This window comes from Thermobia domestica, chromosome 7, assembly GCF_964235325.1.
Source record: "Thermobia domestica chromosome 7, izTheDome1.hap1.1, whole genome shotgun sequence".
Classification (NCBI taxonomy): Eukaryota; Metazoa; Arthropoda; class Insecta; order Zygentoma; family Lepismatidae; genus Thermobia; species Thermobia domestica.
This window is the reverse complement of record NC_137460.1, coordinates 187,938,668-187,960,636: the sequence shown is the minus strand read 5'-3', so window position 1 is coordinate 187,960,636 and position 21,969 is coordinate 187,938,668. Positions and strand designations below refer to the sequence as shown.

The window sequence follows — 21,969 nt, the reverse complement described above, 5'->3', positions numbered from 1 at the left end:
ACACTAGTTCCAAAGATATGGAGTTTTTCCCCGCAAGTCCATACGAACTTTCTGTGATGTGATCAATACCCTGTTATAGTTTGTCCCTATAGTTCATTAACACAAAAACACACACACACACACATATATATATATATATATATATATATATATATATATATATATAGATAGATAGATAGATAGATAGATAGATAGATAGATAGATAGATAGATAGATATCTTGAACAGGTTTCTTGGTCCCCATTCTGGGACGTATCGACCTCTTGCAATTTTCTCCAGAAAGCACAAGCGGTCACTTTGTCCCCGTAAGGTCTCTTCATCCCCGAAAAAAGGTCTCTTCCTCCCAATGGATATCCAAACAGGTCGTTCTGAACCATCGAGGTCTCTTCATCCCAATCAGGCTTTCCAACTAACTTTTGTATGGAAATTGTTGACTTAAGATTTTTAAGCACAGAATTCATTGTTCAATACTTTATAGATAGTGTGTACTATTCTACACATCTGCAATAACATATTGATTAAAATTTTCAAATTATATCCTATTTTCGAGATCAGGATTTTATTCTGGGTATATCAATAACAAAGAAAGGAGAAACAGGAAAGAAAATATATGAGAATATTCATTTCAACTGTTAATATTTCAAATTTGAAACATGTTCAATGATCTCGCAATATTAAGGCAGTTATTTAAACTAATTATATCTTTAAAGTAAAAATTTAAAAAATAAAATCTTTCAGTTTAACGTCCCACGATTATGACCGTAGACTAAGGCAGTCGATGATTAAGACAAGTTAATGATAATGGAGAAATTAATTGAATGAGAATGTTAGATGAAACGAGAGTACCCCGAGAAAATCCACGAAAACATTGTCCACCACAAACTTGCGTGGCCGGGGATCGAGTCAGGGACTAGATGCTTCAGAGGTAAGCACCTTACTACTGAGACACCGTGCCCCTTTTCTTTAAAATTTTCGTTGCACGAGTATTACATGAACAATGCTCTAATGGTTGTCAATAATATGCTAGTGACACAAGTAATTGAGTGACTGACATGGTGACAAAAATGTTTACGTACATATCGTTTAAACATAAAATTCGACTATACGTAGGAGTTATGATACCACTATCTCTGGTGTAGTCGGAAATATTATACGTGGGATATGCCATAAATCTAATAACACTAATAATCTATTTTATAAGATATAGTTAAATTCTTTTTGACACATTATCCCTCTCCTCATTCATGTTTAGACTCCAAGTACAATATCATGGTATTCGGAATTCCTATCATTCGTTTATTTATGGCTCATTCGATTCTAATTTATATTCTTTGTGTAACAACAATAAAACATCTTCCCGGGCTCCTCCGTGGCTAAGCGGTTAGCGTACGCGCCTTTGGCGTGGGATGCCCGGGTTCGATTCCCGGCAGGAGCTCATGTGTTTCGGATTCCACGTTAATCATTAGGTCCACGTCTCATATAGCCTCGCTACTGAACGGGACGTTAAACTCAAAATCAAGTCAACTCAAAATATTTTCCCCGCCACCACACACACACTAAACAGGTCTTTAAAGGAGTTTGAGACAAAAGAACCTCCCTCTGGGCAATCCGCGAAATGTATGTATTAAATCCAAGATTTCACCCGTGTCTTCCGAATATGTAAATCAATTATAGTGCAGTGCATCAAGAATCATTTATATATTTTTTCAAGATGAACATGGAAACGACATACGACATACAGAGGACATAATACTATCTTCAATATTAAGTACCAAATCTTTTAGTCTCCTTGCCTTCCGTAAATAGGCATATGCTCAAGCCCAGTGTGTTGCAAACTGTAGTCCGCGAATCAAAATTGATACTCGAGATCTACCCTTCTGGTGCTCTTAGAAATGAACATTGGTCCAAAAAAGAGAGAGAAGATAAAATTGAAACAAATCAGATATCAAAATCAGACACTACAGCTAAGAATCTCAAACATAATTTGAAAATTACATACGCAACCATAATTTACTTTCTCCTTCAGGACTGACATTTTATAAACTTTATGACTCTAGTGTATAAGATGTTCTTCTTTGTTTTCAATTACAAAACTGACAAACCCGCACGCAGGACACCATTGTTGTCTGAATGATTGAATATAATAGAAAATTTAAAATATTTATGGCTAGCAAAGTAGCTTTAATAACACGTTAATAACATCTTTAATTAAGAATTTCTCGATAATTACTCGAATTTAAGACATCCTCGAATCCAAGACGCACCCAAATTTCGCTGGGTTAAATTAAGAAAAATAGTATTATGTTTCATTTTTACTATTAATAAAGAGTTCTTTGATATTGGTCATTTTCGATGAATTTTATATAACCCTCTCCCCTTCCCATGTTGGGGGGAATGGCATGATAAAAATTATCCCAGTCCCGAATGTCATGTATGTTGAAAATTTGACCGAGATCGGTCAGGTGGTAGGTTCAAGAGTTACTAAGTCTTACTTATTTTTCTATATCTCTCCCCTCCTCTCCTTCTACCCTAAGTTCTATCGTCAAAGGGATATGATGAAAACCACTCCAGGTCCGAACCTCATCTATGTTGATAATTTGATTAAAATCGGTTCGGTGGTTTAAGCGTGATGAAGTCACAAAAACACTTACTTTATATTTCTTCTATTCTATTTTATTTTTTTCTTACGTATATGTCCCCCTTAACCTCTTCTACATTGTGCCGTCAAAGTAAAATGATGAAAACATTCCAGGTACGGACCTTATCTATGTTAAAAGTTTGATCGATTCAAGTGTTATTAAGTTGTATTTATTTTTGTATAATTCCTCCCCCTCCCCCTCTCCTAAGCTCTAATGTCAAAGTGAATAGTTAAAAACACTCCTACGCCAGAACTGCATCTACGTCAAAATTTAATCGAGATCATTCGGGTGGTTTAAGAAATTAAGAGTCACAATCATAGCCACTGTCAATTTGGAACTAAAGTTTTTTGTTCACAGACACCACTATTAATATATATATGAAATGAAATATTTAAGTTTTACGTCCCACGATTATGCCGGCTAGATTAAGGAAATTCTTATGATGAGAAATAAATGAAATGGTGGAATGAAGAATGTGGTAGAAAAGGGGAGAACCCCGTGAAAACCTACGCACACGGTTGAATTATTAAATGAAAGGAATATGTATTTATTTATACAAAAACAAAATAAGGGAACCTTAATTGGTATTCGAAAAATATTATTTAAAAGAAAATAAACGCACTGCATATTGTTATTAATATATGCAGATATGGTCAAATGTTGATGATAAATTAGTTTTCCCAAGTGTAAAAAGTATTGTTGTCCACAAAACATTGTAAATAGTGAAAATAGTCCTGATTTTAAAAATGTTTGGGAAATGCCGTTCTAGTCCATTTTGAGGTGATGTGATGTAAGTATAAATTAATCTTTCCCGACACACAAGGAGATAGTTCCAGTTCCAACGTATAAAATTTAATAACAATAATAATAATAATAATAATAATAATAATAATAATAATAATAATAATAATAATAATAATAATAATAATAATAAGTGAGTTTCGTTTCAGTGTGAAACACTAGGATAGACTTCCAAACTGCGAATTCAGTACTCAACCTTGAAGTATGCATCTCCAACCACTGGTTGCAACAGAGGAATAAGATCAAAGATTGATTCTGTTCCTCGGACACTGAATAAATTACAGTCATTACTCGATATTTCTTATTGTTTTTATTTTACGAAGATTAATATTGAAACTGTAATTGCTAATTGATATCAGTTCTGAAAAAGAGGAAAAAAATCAGAGGTGAAACATATTGTTCAGGATTGTATCCCATATACAAAAAAAAAAAAAAAAAAAAAAAAAAAGTTATCGTTATCTATTTCCATTTTATCAATTATGTAATCAGTGTTGTAACCAAAAAATCGTAGTTTTTTACCATTTCCAGGTTGAACAAGCAGATGAAAGTCGAAATAAAACACCATTTTTAATCAACGAAACCAAGTTCTGAAACCAGAAGTACTAGTAAATTTCAACCACTTACGGTTTTGGCAAAATTGCTGAGTATGGTGATGGTATATTCTATTGGGACGCTGAATCGATTGACAGAAACCGCTTGTCGCTATCTATTACCATTTTTGTTCTATTGCTATGAACGTAGCTTTCTATGGCGGAAATGGTTGACTTCTACCACTTCCAATTTGAATAGAGGGTTAAAGAAAGAAATGGAGTCTATTCGTCGAACGATGAGTAGACCGAAAAAAAAAACTTTCTTGAGTCATCATTTTTGTGTTATGAAAATCAATATTGAAACCTGAAACACTAGTAAATTTCAACCATTTTTGGTATTAGTAGACTGTTGCAGGTAGTGATGATGTATTCTCTTGAGACATTGAATCGATTTCAGAAACACGTTTGTTGTTTGTGTACACATGGTACTAATGTTGAAACTGGAAATGGTTTATCTAAGAAGCTTCCGTTGTGAATAGAGAGTTAACAGAGGAGATTGAATCCATTCTTGCGACGCTATATTGACTGAAAAATAATAGCTTGCGTATCTTAAAGTTTTCGTTCTGGTATAAGTTGACAGACGGAAGGACGGACACGAACGTTCACACTTTTCCACACTTATGGACAGCACAGTTTGGAAATCTAAAAACAAAACAAAAAAAAAGTCTGGGGGGGGGTCATGGGCGTCCCAAGTTTGCTTGGGCTCCCCAGAATCTAAGTGTATGTGTTTGGATGTATGACAATTTAACACACACACATTACCGGGACCAACAAATTTAATAAATATCAGCACCACTGGAGCAGGGATATGTCGCCAACTACATTACTGGTTAGTTAGTTTCACGTTCGCAACTAGAAGAATCAGGTGCCCCCCAAAATTTCTTGGGCCTCTGAACCTATGAAATATTATTATTGCATTTTATTTAAAAAAAAAAAGATTCTTGTTATTTAATTTGACAGGAGAAAACTAATGAAAACATAGGTATTCATAGTATATTATCTTGTGTGAAGAGAAATGACCGGATATCCTATATTTGCACTGTTTTAGTTGCCTTACTACATCCCCCCATTAACTATTAGCATTTTATTAAAAGTGTCTGTGCTGAAGTGGTGTAGCACTTACGGTCCAACATTTCTAAACTAATATTAGAAGTAAATTTAAATAATTCTGTTGACAGATAAAAATATTTTAAGAGGGAACATTATAGGTAGTACGAAATGCTTTAAAGTTTTTTTTAAAAAATAAAACTGCATTGTTATATCTAACTAACTTTTTTCATATACAACACTTTAGTTATATTTGTAATTTCTTTCCATATATTTTTTTTTTATACAGGAAACTACCATTATGCACAATCTCTGAATCCCTTTATATAGTGAAGAAACATCGGTGAAGTTGTAGTTGGTCAGTATTCACGACATAAATATACTCGTAGTGAACTAATGGCGATCTACGATAGTTAATTTAATTTCAGGGATGCTGAAATAGTAGTTGAAAATTAAGAGGCCCTGAAAGCAACTGCAATTGTAGAGAAAATAATTACTATTACATTTTTCCGGAGTCAAAATATACATTTTGTGAAGGTTAGGCAGAACAGGAATTCTGTTCTGGTTAAAGATAAAATAAGATACAAAATGTGCCACAAAGTGCTGGAGAGTCATTAGGTAGAGCACGAAGATACCGATGAGAATGTAAGAAATGCAACTTTGCTCTCATTTCGAAGGAGAGAAGATATCATAGCCGGCAATGGGTTGGTACTTAAATGTGTATACAATATAGAGTATTCTTGTAAAAGGCTGCTGCACCGGGCAACCCGTGATTTCCTTGATATATGTATACAAAAAGAAAAGATATATATACATATTCGAATGCCTTGCAATTAAAAAAGATCCTACCTTCCCATCCTCCTTGCAGACCTACTGCGAGTTCGCAAGATGAACAATTTCGAATTGTCTCTCGACAAACAATATGGATTTGGATGAAATAAACAATAATATTTTTGTAGGCTGTTACTACACGTCGATATGAAATTTCATTAGAGAGCTTTAACATGAAAGTATGAAAATATAATAAACTATTAAAAGAAAACACTGTAACATGAAGTAATGCCTATAGGGAATAAGAAAATTAATGTTACCATGCAGAGCAGAAGGAAAAAAAATATGAAAGAAATTTCGTTCACTATACCCATTTAATGACACTATAAAATCTCTCTTGTTCTAAATTAAGGCAGTAGAAAAAATTTTACTTTCAAAGGTTCAGATAGTCCTTGGAAATAAAGTTGCGGTTATCTTTGACCTTTACAGGGGTTAACTTCCATATTACGTCCCCGTTCATCTTTAATAGTAATGAAGTAAAAGCTTTTGTGTATCAACTACGTGTCACAACATATTGAACTTCTTTATTTTATTTATTTATTTATTTTACATAGGGTCTACTGACAAATTATATTTAACATAAATAATTCGTAAGTATATTTGTAAAGTTTTGTACACATTCCAATTCCAAGCAGGGCCGGATCCAGGATTTTCTGATGGGGTGCATTAATAACTACCAGTACATTTGAATTAAATTTGATTTTTTAAAAATGTCTTTAGGCACCTGTGGTGTGAATTAAGAATTGCCCTGGAAGTGCTAAGAGTCTGCTTTCGGTGAATCCTTTTCATTCAACCTTCAAAAAATTGACTTAAACTATTGATTTTTGCAAAACTTCACTTTCTTTTAAACCAAATGGAAACACGACAGCAGCAGTTTCCAGAAAGTGTTGCTACTTCACTGCTACACTGTAAAAAATCGTTGTGTTATTTCAACAACATGTCTATGTGTTAACACGATTGTGTTAAAATATAACATAAACAAGTGGTTAGAACAACTCACTCTCCATTTGGAGTTGTGTGTCAAATGCCAGTAGTTGAAATGACACACAGCCTGTGTGTTAAATCAACAAAAGTGTAGAATCTTCGGTGTTGTTTTCTGGTTGATTGACAAATATGTTGGGCATCTAATTATAAATGCTTATGAATTAAAGCTACAGACAAACATAGTAGAAAGAAATACTTAAACAAATCCAGGTATACGCAAAATTTCATCTCCCACATTTGATGTATTTATTGCTTCTTTTTCTAAGCGATTGCGTACTAGAAGCAACAAACGCATCAACTTTATTAGATGGAACTGGCGCCGATTATTTGAAAGTGTATATGGAAAAACTATAAAATAAAGGAAATAGACAGTCGTCATTTGTTATAAAATTAGATCTACATGGCGAGCAGATTTTATCTTATCCCGAACGGTTACCGTCGAATATACGCGGCTTAAAGGAGCACTCTGATTAGCCAAATTCAAAACACCTCAACAATTTATCCCTCTACAAGCGACGTTTTCTTCATCGCCTCCGGGGCCAAGTCGAAAGAGCACGCGGCTAGTAATTGAAAGGTTGGTGATTCGTGCCCTCCCCACCACTGGAGTACATTTTTTTTACTTGTTTAAAGTGTTTTTTTCTGACTCAGCATAATGTAAAAACATTACGTATATAGGCGATTTAACATATTTTGGGGGAGTAATTTTGTGGTTCATTAACGCCTACGACACGGCTCAACACCGGTTGCGTGTTAAAGACGTAACACACCCCCTGTGTTAAACGCCAACACCGTGGGGTATGTGTTAAACTAACACCGCATAGTGGTAGTCACGCTGGAACCACTGCCCTGTGTTGAAATTGAGTTGAATTAATACAACCATCTTTTACTGTGTAGCTTCTCACTTTAGGTACTGTATATTTACAATGAAGGAGGGTGTACGTGCACCTTTGCATCCCCCTAAATCCGGTCCTGATTCCAAATATAAACAGAGTTTTATCAAGGGACAATTTCTACTGATCCAAAAGCCTTACATTTTTCAACGTATAAGATCTACTTCTTCTTTATATACATTTAATAAATATTTCTAATATCACCTAAGCACTTCGGAAATCACTGCCTGGCGTGCCCTGTTGAAATTTTTAATTTTAACGTATCAATATGTCTTTCTTAACTTTCCAATAATGATAGTAATATCTTGTCATTGTGCAAAGAACAGATTTCAAGAGATTCAGGCGCGTACCCAGAAATTTTCAATGGGAGGGAAGGGGCTGAAAATTGTTGGGCAAAACTATATACAACACATTCCTATTTTGTGTTGTACATGAATCCAAGTATGCAAGTGTGACTATTACGCACACTCACTAGTGCTCTCAACGGGTCGGGTCGGGTCGGGTTGAAGACCGACCCGACCCGTGACCCGAATTCACTGACTCGACCCGATGACCCGACCCGAACCGTGATCCGACCTGATTGACCTGACCCGACAACCCGACCCGAATAACCCGACCCGAGCTGAGCCGATTGACCCGACCCGAATAACCCGACCCGAGCTGACCAGAATGACCCGACCCGACAACCCGACCCAAGTAGCCTGACCCGACAACCCGACCCGAGCTGGCCCGATTGACCCGACTCGACAACCCGACCCGACCCGTAACCCGACCCGAGCTCACCCGATCCGAGTCGGGTCGGATCGGGTCACGGGTCGGGTCAGGTCAGCCCGATCCGTTTGAGAGCACTATGGTAACGACACTGGGTGAACGCCAAAATGCACTCCCATTGGGAATTAAACCCGTACCACGTGTACCGAAGTCTTACACATTAACCACTAGCTAGATCAAGCGGGGGATTTGTATATGCATCTTAATGAATATTTGACACTTAACCACTAGCTAGATCAAGCGGGGGATTTGTATATGCATCTTAATGAATATTTGACACTTTTGAGGTTTGGTTATTTCTTTTTATAACTGATACTAATGTCCGACGTGGGAGAAATTTATTTTTTTATTTTGTTTTATTTATTTATTTTCTTGCTTTAGTTCTATGTGACGAAATTTTTCTTCAAGGTCAGTGTTCTCACCTGCTCGGACGGGAGGGGTTCATCGCGGAAGGCAGTAGCAAGAATCTCTTGTCGGAGACAAAAGGAAATCGTTTAACTACAATGATAAGGGTTGAGGAAACAGAAGAACACCTGTGATTTTTTTCCAACCATTCAACTTTCATTCCAAAATAGGTTCTTATGATTCCGGGACCCGTACCACTTTGATTTTTCTTTCTCGGTAATTAAAACGTATTTTACAGTATATATAGTTGCACGTAAGGAGATACATAATATGAATTTAAAAATACAGTATGATATTTAATTATAAAGTACTAATTTTATTTCATCACTTTCAGCCCAACAAATGAAATTCAAACAATTCGCTCCCTGGGTCTTGGTCATCAATACTGCGTCTTATTCTTTGTCTTGCAGTCAAGTCTTGGTCCTGCATTTCGTAGTCTTGGTGATCTTTCATGCTATACAAGAGCCAAGAATGCTCACCTCATCGGTACAAATGAAGACCAAGTGTGATTTTGATTATGGTCTTTCATACTATACGGAAAGCTAGAAAATACGCTCATCGCTACTTGGTGATCACCAAACCAAGGCCAAGAGCAAGATTACTATACAATTCGTCTTGCATATCTAATCTTTATCTTGTTCTTGTATCGATGTCCTTGAACTTGGTGAAATAAAATGAAATATTCACTTTAAGCAGGGGTGTAGCCAGCAGGTTCGTGTAGGAGGGGCCCGTCGTTTTTGAGGGGGGCAGCTACAATGTACAAAGGAAAAAAATGTGTTGCTGCTAGTGTTTTTGAGGCCTAAAAGAAAGGAAAATTTTGGTTTCCTTCTGGAAAACTAAAAACACTATTTTACCTTATATTATTATTATTATTATTATTATTATTATTATTATTATTATTATTATTATTATTATTATTATTATTATTATTATTATTACTATCCATAAATTATATTCAAGATAGTTTTTATTATGCTTAATCAAGAACTACTGCCTGGACAAAACGCTATACTTTTGTGCATAACTATAAAGGTAACCAGAAAGTTCTGTCCCTTTTCGTGGAGGTCTGTGTTCAATTGGACCTCACAACGTGAGTTGAATGCGAGTGGAGATAAGGCGAACGTCAGTTGTTGGTGTGGGTATATCCAACATACTACCCGGTTGTGGCAATTCAGATACACAGTGAACTTGCGTAAAGACAGAGGGAACATGGGACATCCAGAGAGTGTCATAAGAGCATGTATGCTGAACGAGTTCAAATGGAGGTCAAACGCCGCTGTAGCGGGACAGAAAATATGCCAGGCCTTTGTTGAGGGTGTCGTGACGACGCGGACAGTGCAGCGATGGTTTAACAAGTTTAAGGACGATGACAAAACACCCGAAAACACCACATGCAAGAAGACCAACACATATACGTACAAAGAGGAACTGGGACTACAATTCAGTGTGTGGAGAAACCATTCGGAGCACTTCCATCAAGTTGGGAAGCACTACAAGTTGGGTCTCACATGTTTTGACTCCGGGCCAGAAGGCAACGCGGCAGTCGCATGGGTTTATTTACTGTTTCGGTGCCATTTCTGGACAGGGCGTTGACATGTGATAAAAAGTGGGTCCTATACGAAGCTCCACGTCGCCGACATCATTGGTTAGCATCCCATGAACCGACTTTAAAACAGCCGAAACCAGCACTGTACCAGAAGAAGGTCCTTCTGTGTGTTTGGTGCATCGTGCATCAGGAACTGCTACCAGCTGGTCAAAGTATCAATGCAACTGTGTAGTGTCAGCAGTTGAGCTATGCTCAACAAAAACTCAAAACTCTGGAACCATCACTTCTGAATTGCAAATGGGTCCTCGTTTACGGGACAACGGTAAGTCCCACCTGGCTAGGATGACTCAGGACACCATTCTCCGCCTTGGATGGCAAACAATATTGCAACCACTATATTCCCCGGGTATTGCACCGTCCGATTATTACCTGTTCCATTCTTTGGACAATCACCTTAGAGGCCGCCAATTCAAATCCCTAGTAAAAGTCCAAAATGCACCTGATACCTTCTTCGTTTCACGGCCCACCAAGTTCTACCGCGATGGATTCCATGGCCTTCCAGAACGTTTTCAGAAGGTCGTCGATGTTGATGGGGACTATTTTTGATCTTCCAGGTTAGGTGACATATCGATGTTCGAAGGTGATGGGTGAAAAAGCAACAAAACTTTTCTTGGTTACCTTTATATTTAAATTTAAGACCTTGTATACAGAACCTACGTACACAAGATTGATTTTCTTTGAAATTTCACTTAGTTTATTTATGGTTTCCTGACAAAAATATTTATTTATTATTCGTGACTTAAAAAAAAAAACAATTATTTTATTACACTGAGTAGAAATAAAAGAGAGAGCGAATGAAATCCAAACTGAATAAAAACATTGTTTCTCACCAAATTTTCCATCCTCTATGTCTTTTAAAATACTTGTTAAAACATATAAAAATATAATGTACTTACAAAATCAGTTTAGTACCTTTGTTTTATGACTGTATTTATAATACCTTGTTAAAACGTTTGTCTTTAAACTGTCAAATATAAATCGCAGTAAATTGTGTAATCTGCTGTCACAAAAAAGTATCCTATTTTTCGATCGGTATGGAAAAACAATATTTCTCCATACTATTTTACCGTAAATCATTAATTGTCAATAACTTTGTTACTTTCAAATGAATGAAGCGAGATAATTTTACTATGATGTTTTAAAAGCTGGTCATTTGGGAGGGCCAGGAAACCATTTGGGAGGCCTGGCCCCGATGCCCCTCCCCCCTTGGCTACACCCCTGAGTTTAAGGTCCCTCGATTCTGCACCGAGCTAAGGGATATGGTGACCATGAGAAATGAATGAAATGGTGGAATGAAGAAAGTGGGAGGAAACAGGAGAACCCCGAGAAAACCCACTACGCGGCGTTTCTCCACCACAAAGCCTACTTAGCACAAGCTGGGATCGAACCATGTACACCACTGAGCTACTGCGGCCCTGCTTGGGCTTGGTCGTCCATATCCAATCTTTCTTTTGGCCTTGCTTAAACAACTTCTAGTTTTGTTCTAAATCCAGACTCCATATTGGCGTAGATATTAATATTACATTCGATTGGTAAAATCAATCTTCCACATTTAAAAATTAAAGTACACACAAGTACAAAAATAAGCATTTCCCATAAAAACACTAGCTGCAAGTGTTCAAAATAGATTTATGGTTTCTATAAAATCAATTGAAATTGCTATTTTTAATTAGGCAGCTAGTGAAAAACAGCAGTTTTCGACTCCAGCCGAGTTTAAGCTCAACCTAAACTTAGTTGACCAAAGTGAACTGACCCGACTGACCCGACCCGACAACCCGACCCGACTGACCCGACAACCCGACCCGACTGACCCGACAACCCGACCCGAGCTGACCCGATTGACCCGACCCGACAACCCAACCCGAGCTGACCCGATTGACCCTACCCGACAACCCGACCCAAATAACCCGTTCCGACAACCCGACCCGAGCTGACCCGACAACCCGATCCCAGTAGTCTGACCCGACAACCCGACCCGACCCGTTTGAGAGCACTAACACTCAGACACACACACACACACACACATATATATATATATATATATATATATATATATATATATATATATATATATATATATATGTGTGTGTGTGTGTGTGTGTGTGTGTGTAGTGGCGGATCCAAGTAGGGGCTATAGGGGCTATAGCCCCCCCTTGACGCTCAAATATACACTGGATAAAACGGCAAAATATGGTTTAGCCCCTCCCTTGATCATATCCTGGATCCGCCCATATATATATATATATATATATAACCGAATTGGAATGGGGCTTTAAAGCGTTCCACTACAATTACATTTTCACTTGTTAAAAGTGTTCGTTGGAGTCTGTGTTTGGAGACGGAGGTGAAGAGGGATGGGTCATTCTATTGGAGATATGCTGCCTTTTGTTCTTCATTTCGACAAGAGACGTTAGGTGACAATTTCGTGAGTTTTTCTCTTATCGTTGCAAGTACATTAAAAAAAATCGTGTCCGTGTCCTATATAACCCTATAATATAGAAAATAGAATATATTTTTTCTTAGGAAAGCCTGAACAGATCACGTCACGATGTATGTGAAGAGATAGTTTACAGGTAGGATATGCTTTTGACTTTGGAACAACAGTACTAGTAAAGAGTCTTGTTATAATTTAAAACAAAAGTTTCGTCGGATTTACGCGTTTCATGTCGTATACATGACTTAAAACTGGCTTTCTGATTCGATCCGTCTGTCCTCCCCTTTACAGACCTAGAGGTCAGTAGATATATACCTCTCCGTCCTTTTTTTTTTGACCTTGAAAGTACTTATACTCTAGGTACATACTGTCGTTGAAGTAATGAATATTGTAATTACTCTAAGTACTCTCATTGAAGTAATAAATTGAAGTACAAAGGTTCAATTGTAATTCAATTATTACGGCTTTTTTTACCGGTGGTTTAGGTACAATTACTGACATGTAATTATGCTGTACCGGACTGTAGTTTCATTACTTCAGTGGCGCCTGTCTGCGTACGTAATAACGACTTACATATTTTTGTCCACTTTTCTTTTATATGCGTTCCTTTGTAAAGCATGTTAAAGTGGCAGGATGAATTATTTTTTGATAAAGGTTTAAATATGAAATTAAAGGAAACGTTGTACTTCATGTTGATTAATTATTTCTTGTGTATTTTGTCACTTTTTGAATGTATGTAACGTAGCATTTTACGTATGTAATTTCATTGTTGGACTGGCATTAAAGTCGACGAGTATCGTAATGCACCCTTTATTTTAATTACAATTTGGTATTAAGCTACATATTCTAATATTGTTCTTATCAATGTACTGCTAAAGGCAACTTACGCATTATACTTACTTTTCCAGGACAGCGGGAAGGATGGTTTCTGTTTTAGGACGAACGTCAAACTTGTTACGTTTAAATTCTTTGTACTCTTATATGCATATATGAAATTGATTCGTATGCGAGAAATATTAATTATTTATCATTAATAATTGTTTAGTACTATTGATTGTGATTTGTGCGATGTTTTAGAATTATTTTGTGCGATGTTGACCTTTTCAATTCACACACCAAATTAAAGTACAAATTAGATCAAAAAATTTTATATCGTCATCTTGTTTTTAATGAAGAATCATTTCTATTTGTATATACACTTAGCATATGAGTTATGAAAAATTAATGCGTGAAAAGTTAATGCGTGAAAAGTTAAAATAATTAATTTTTGTGTATTACCTTATGAGGTTGAAAGAAATAAAACAATAATTTACAAGTTGAATTTTTTATTGAAATTGTATGGTTAGAAAGTAAAAATGGAGTTACATATCTAGTTATTCATACAATGACTCTTACCTAGAACAATATACGTTTATTAAATATATATAAGTAATTAATATTGTACAATATGTGCTTGTCATTTACTATTGAATACAACTTTAAGTTAACCAAGATAATATTTATATACATAAAATATTGTTGTACCTTTGAGTAATAATTAATATGATACGTACACATTATTTTAATTCATGAAAATGTATAGGTAATTTTATAATGTAAGATTATTACAAACGTTTTTATTTTTCACATGTGTAAAATTCTCATACATAAATGCATTATGACTCACTGAGCAAGACTTCAACTTTGGTATCCATAGGGTAATGTTCTATAGTTTGTTTTACTGTGGGGATTTAACCGTCGCCTCTTGTTGTTTACTAATCTATGCGTTTTAGTTTCAGGTCTTGTAACTATAGTAAATCCAGGCTTACGAGTAATCTTACGTGGATTCAATAATGTTTTACTTTCAATTTTTTCCTTTACTAAATTATAATAATGCTCAAAGGTTATTACTTGACGTGCCCTAGAATCTAAAGTAATTCATCTAATTTTATGTACGTAATCGAACTCTCCAGTTTGAATATTTTTCATTCTGTATGCATAATTCTTAGCTCCACACCCTATAAAGACATCTATTTCCCATCCTTCTGGAACTTCGTTTGTCAACTCTCCTAAGTAAGACCCTATCGCAAGCTTAGATTTTTCATGTCGTGGTTGAACAAATATAATACTATCTGTGTCACAGTATAGTACGTTGTCAGGTCCAATGGTAGTCAGAAGGTCGTGAAGTTTAAGCCTCGCCCATGATGTTATGAATGCTGCAAGCACAACATTGGAAAATTTGTTTGGTTTGTTTTCATTTTCTCTGTCTTTATACGTTACAATTAAATGTTTCTCTCCTATGGGAATTACTGACTGCAACTCATATTGTGGTGCATATAGATACGTCATAAATTTTTCGGGAGTATCGACAATTACAGATTGTGAAAGATCTGTTCTTTGCCCCCATTTTCCATAGAGTGAATTCAAAAATATTTTCGAAATATATCTTAATCCGGGATTATACTTTTTGTTCTCATAATTTAGTTGTACTCCTTCCTGTGTAAAATATTCTTCAATGTATTTTTCCTGTTTTTCTTTTGTAGTGCATTCAGCAGGAAAACCTGAAGCTTCCTGCTTCATTTGAAGGAATGTATTTACATAATTGCGAAACAAACTATTTGAATGCCCATCTTCAGACCCCATAAGCTCAAACTCCCAAATTTCTTGTATTCTTAGAATTTTATATCCGCATTTCATTGCTCTATGTAATTCGGGGGTACAAAAGGTACTTGTAATGGCGCGATCACTTTCACAATGTATACATTCATCAATATTACTTTCCTGCATGCATGATCGACATAGAATAAATAACAATCTTCCATTCCATGTGTAAGGGAGGATTGGAAAATATAAATCGGATGGTGGAAGAACAGTACATTTGACGAGACCATGGATTTTTTCAACTTCTGGAAAAATCGGCCCTTTGTGAATTTTTGGTTTACCTATTGGGAGAGGTTTACGAGCCATTACACAGGGGTAAAGACTAGTAACATCTAGGTAAGAAATAATTTCATCATCATTACATTCATGCAGTGCTTTATAGCAATCTACACGACCACCGTGAAAACTTTTTTTAGGGACAAGATGATCAACAAGATCATCACATTGATCTCTAATAAAATCTTGTATTGTTTTGTCTGATTTTACCTTGGCGTCTCATTCACATTCCCATATTTCAATAATATTAAATTTTCGTTTTTTCAAGTACTCGATTTTTGTGATCGTGGATTCATATCGATCCTGCATGGTTGTACGATGATTTGAAGATGAATCAAGACTTGTATGACCAAGATTAACATAACAAATTTTACACGCATGCCAAAAACAGCCATGAAATTCAAAACCTGTGTTTGTTTTACTCTCATATCCATCGACTTTGTATTTACCGAAACGTCTTTCCAATCCATTCGCGGAATATTCGATTTTTGTACCTCTGGTACGTTCCATATATCGTAAGCATTGCAACGCTTTTAGACTTTGTCGGTCACGATGATCAAATCCAAGGGGTGAAATAATTGGTATAGTATTTTCAGGTAAATGCAATGATCGATAAGTTAGCATTGAAGTACTTGCAATTGTGCTAGCAGAGATAAAACACTGGAGACCACCAGTTTTTTCCTCTATTAGATCAGAGAACTTAATCACTGCTTCCGCTAAGATTTTAACATCATTTCGGCAGTAATCGAACATTTCCTTTTGCAGATCGTACTGCATGTTGCTTTCTACACATTCTTTGTGCCATTGCATTAGTTCTAGTCGTTCTTCGGACTTCGTGAATCTAGGTCAAAGTAGTGTAATTCAGGAATGTTTCCTACGTAATTTTGGTTTTCTTCTGTATTAAAGAGATATGGAAAATATCCCTTCTTTAAGTTGTGATTTAAGCCTAATGTCTTTGGGAGTGCAGATAACTTGACACCCATATACAGGAAACTATCCCTAAAAATAATCTTATTTGCTAATTTTATCTCAATGATTTTGTGTCCCTGTGCTATTATTGAAGGGGAAAGATGTTGACATTCGATTAATGTTTTAGCAGCGAAAATCATATCATACTTACTCCCGTTACGAGATAATACTATGATTGATTTAAAGGGAAACCGATTCATAAGCACGTGACGTATAAAGTCTTCCATGCTCTTAAAGGAAAACTCGCGGTTTCCGTCTTTATCTCCGCATTTTAGACACGGGTCATCTAAGGATTTGCTCTTGCAATCTGAACAAAGATGTTTTACATACACTAAAGTAACAATATGTTCTTGTTCACCTTTCTCATTTGGTGCTAATAGCATGGTTTCCACATCAATTATAATGTACAAAAATGTAGTTATATGAATCGGGGTTGCTTTTTGAACGAAACATACATGATCACACTCGACGTGTTTATAGCACGTTTTACAAAATCGTTCGTCACATATGTGTGCAGATTTTCGTCGTCGAATATCATAAAGAGTAGAACACTCGATACAAACTTTGACATTATCACATACACTTTTCCCATTCCCTAATACAATTTTATGACTTGTATAGCATTGTTCCGTAGGAAACAGTCTGTGACAATCTGTACATTCGCGTTTTATATTATCTGAGAAAGACACTTCATGATATTTCTCACAAAATGTACACTTGTAAGTACATTTGTGATCTTGCATATGAGGATAAGCTTCCAAACAATGTTGACAATACCCTCGTTTATCTAGAAGGGATCTGATGTTCGTAATCAACTGATAATGTTGATCGTCATATATAAATTTGCTTTCCAGCATAGATCCCAGGATATATTACATTAAATTCACGCGTCATGGGATTTTTCTCGTAGACAATAACTTGATAATCAGGTAACAGATAATTTTGAATCTTTTTCACGTCATCCAGAGTACATCCGTTCTTATTTACAATGTCTATATCTACATTTGCACATAAAATTTTGGCTTGTTTTAACAACCGTTTAGGATTAGTCTTAAGATTATATAGTTGTTTACGATTATGATCGGCCTTTACTTTCCCAAGAATGATGCTCTTGGGAAGACAGTACACATCTTTTTCCATACGAATCACATTTTGTTCTAAGAAAGTACTTAAATCGATGTATTTCTTAGTATTACGGGTTTGTCCTCTTCCTTTACGAGGATCAACGATATGTACTTTAAAAGTAACTTCATCTGCGAAAAGAAATTCTTCGTTACTGTTGAGCGTGTTCTCCACTATAGAGAAGAGTACATCAGGATTAAATTCCGCTTTTGGACGCCATGAAATGTATATGGGTTTGTTTAGATTAAAAGCAGAACTTTCAATAGTTATGCCAACATACGTGTCATTGTCAACATCATTAAGCGTTTTGTCTAAAATCAAATCAAATAGATTTCGAATATGCGTTTCCGGATCTTTGATTCCTTCAGCATCAGGTCTAATAGTTACTTTCTTTCCTTGTAAACTAAAGTACGAGTAGTGTTTAGATGTACTTTTGACAACATGAAAACCAGATTGTTTACTACGATGAAATTTCAACAGAGACATGTCTCTTTTATACCATCACAAAACCCTAAAATATCCGAACATTCTCGAAGTCAAAACCCAAACATACCCGAAGTAAAGACCCGAACATTCCCGCAAGTAAAGTCCCAAACATTCTCGAAGTGAAGACGCAAACATTGTTAATACCGGTACCGTGGATTGAAGATGATGATGGAAACGTACCAGAAAATACTGTGTCTGAACTTGGACTAGATGAATTCACAGTGACCCTCATATATTCAACGAATTCAGATAGAGTTAAACCAGAAATTTTATCATCCGATATCAATTGCATTAACTTTTCACGCGCCTGTTCCCTTATTTCTCCATCTTTAAAGAATCCGGCTTCATGGAGATCAATAATATCTTTTGCCGTCTTACAACTGTTGAGGACAACATCTTGAGCTTCATAGTAGTGTATACATAACGCACGCCGCAATTTATAATATTTAAGATTGTCAACTCTAACACCAGTGGCATGACATCTTGTCACAATTTCCCATGAGAAAAAGACCTCTTCAGCGTCAAAGTAGTTTCGATCCTCTATGAAATCCAATATGGTATAGATTGTACGAGTGGCGTCCATCTGTAAGAATAAAAGCGAAAAATATATCCTATAATAATCAAAATATTTCTCAAATTCGTAATGGTAATAAAAAGAATTGAACAGTAATTAGAACGATAATAGTAATTAAAATATTAACTATGTAATGGAACAAGTAATAAAACGTAAATTTTAATCAACTATAAAAATAAAATTTGATGCAAAATATAAAGGTATGTCTAAAACATCAAACAATTACTTACGTTAGTACTTGATGATATTAGTGAACTGAATAGCCCTTTCTTGACTCGTAATGACAATAAATCTATAAGAAAAAGAAATAAATAATTTATTGCTGTGTTTCGTTGAAATAGAATTGAATCCAACCACCAACATACACACTAATTTAAGTCAATTCTTTTGATTACTGATTATATTTTATTTTGTTACATTTAATTTCTGTTTAATTTACTTGTAGATTTTAAGCTAAAATGAGTAACTTCATTTATCTAAACTTTCAATTTCTTGAATTCATATAATTTGAAATTTCACTAAAGTATATTTTAATATATATAAATAAGTTATTATCTTCTAACGTAACAAGACTGTACATTGACAGTGAATTAGTGAAAGGACGGATAGATAATGAATTATTTACCGAGGATGATTGAAGTATCGGGAAATGCTCCAGAAGTTGCCGATAAAGGGTAACTTCGACGTTCGGTAAATTACAAAATATCACAAGGAATGTATAGTAGATATTACTGAAGCGCAAACATATACTGAAATTTCAACAGAGACATGTCTCTTTTATACCATCACAAAACCCTAAAATATCCGAACATTCTCGAAGTCAAAACCCAAACATACCCGAAGTAAAGACCCGAACATTCCCGCAAGTAAAGTCCCAAACATTCTCGAAGTGAAGACGCAAACATTCCTCCAAGTGAAGTCCCAAACATTCTCAAAGTAAAGACTCGAATATTCCCAAAGTGGCGATTCCAAAATTGAAATAAGTTATTACCGAAGGTAATGTTTTAAATACAAAGTTTATAAGTCAAAGTAGTTGAAGTTTACCGAAGATAACAAAAGTATCGGGAAACGGACCCGTGGTTTCCAATAAATTATAACGTATTCGTTCCCATAAAAATGTTATATGGACAATAAATATGTAATATAGAAAAACACCACATGACATGTTCCTAATTAGTATTTATCATTCTTTAATTTAATTATAATAATAGCATTTTCAATTTAAGTTAATAATAGTTCAAATTGATTAATACAATTTATTTGTAGTTTCATGTGTTTATAAAGACAAAAAATGTATTTGTACTACTCTATAATCTGTTTTCCGTAAAAATATTTCTGATTTTATAGAAAATGTTTTACTCTATCATAAACAAAAGACTAAACGAATAAAAATTAAACCTACATTAAAAATTGTAAATTTTACACTTATAAATATAAATTGAAAGATTACTGAACTTCAACCAAAATAAAACAAAGAGTTTAATACTAACGAAATATAAGTTATGGCTAACTGTAGTGACAAAAGCTGACTACACAAACGATAGCAGAAAATTGTTGTCATCGTTGTAACAATAGAACTTACTGAAAATTTTTTCACATTACACTTAGAGAGATTAACGCATATTGTAATACAAAAGATAAAGCCCAAAATGTTAATAGAAAACGTTAAGACATGAAAAATGCTCAAACGAAAAGAGACTACTAAAAATGTTATAAAGTTTAAACAGAAAACTTAAAAATACAAAAAATGTAAAAACAAAAGTTAAAAAGAAAAATGTTAAAACAGAAAATTAAAACAGATAATGATAAAAAATGAAAACAAAGTGTAAAAAGAAAATGTTAAAAGTGAAAACAGAAAAGTTCAAAAGTGAAAATAGAAAGCAACAAAAAGTTAGAAAAGTTAAAAGTTAAAATAGAAAATTGTGTCCTTTATTGCACACAAGAAATTAACACTAAGAACAAATAATAATAGTAATTAGTATAACAAGAAAGTTACTGTAAACTAGCGGAATAGAAAGACGAATTATTAGATTGCAGTTGTTTATAGAAAATAATACTTGAAACTATTTTAACTAAAAGTTTTTTACTGCATTACATGTTCTTAGACAAATCTCATCGGCAAGTTAACACATTCATTTTTAAATATAAGTAATTTTGTGTTGTCTTCAAAATTGAAAGTTTTCATTTGTTTTGAAATTACGGAAAAAATAGGAAAATAATTAAGTTTGTAACTACGTTGGGAATACTACTTGAATTGAAATGATGTAATATTTATTACGGAAGGAAATTTACCAGTAGACTAGGAATTAAATTAAAGACATTTAGTCAAATGTTAAAGACTTAAGTTCGTAGTCTTGCTACAGATGCTAAGAAAAATTTTAGCAACTGTACTTTTAGAAGAAAAAATATCTTTTATCTATTAATTTGCACTTTTGACAGAATTTTCAGTTGATAAATTTTTCATTTGTAAATTGTACAAAATAAAAGTATCAGTACTGTTACTTACCAATCAATTTAATCAAATTATGCTTGCACGTAAACTTTTTGTAAAATGCAGCAATCGAATATCTCTTGTAACACTGTAATAGATTCAAAGCTTATATTATGATTTCATGTTCTATTTAAATTACAATTATCTATATTTGTCTCTTACCTTAATTTTATTTATTTATCATCAAAAAATAAATTTCTAAGTTCTCTTCCACAGTCTATCCTCTTCTTTTTCTTCTCAGTTAAGTAGTAATAATATTCCTAATAAAAGGTATACAAGACAATTAAAATGCTATTCATATGCTCATGATATGCTAAAGAGCAAGGAAAAATAAAGTGAGGTAATCAATCATTGTTATAGAATTATCTAATAAGAAACGAAACTGTTCTACAACTAATCAGAAAACAAACGAA

The 21,969-nt window shown here is 34.6% G+C and overlaps 1 protein-coding gene across 1 annotated transcript; it reads right to left on the bottom strand.

Moving 5' to 3' along the window:
* Positions 1–14,915: 14,915 nt before the first annotated feature.
* LOC145689449 (uncharacterized) lies at positions 14,916–15,944 on the bottom strand. The gene has a single exon (XM_081763606.1). It carries the CDS (start codon positions 15,942–15,944, stop codon positions 14,916–14,918), a length of 1,029 nt encoding a protein of 342 aa, XP_081619732.1.
* Positions 15,945–21,969: the final 6,025 nt, after the last annotated feature.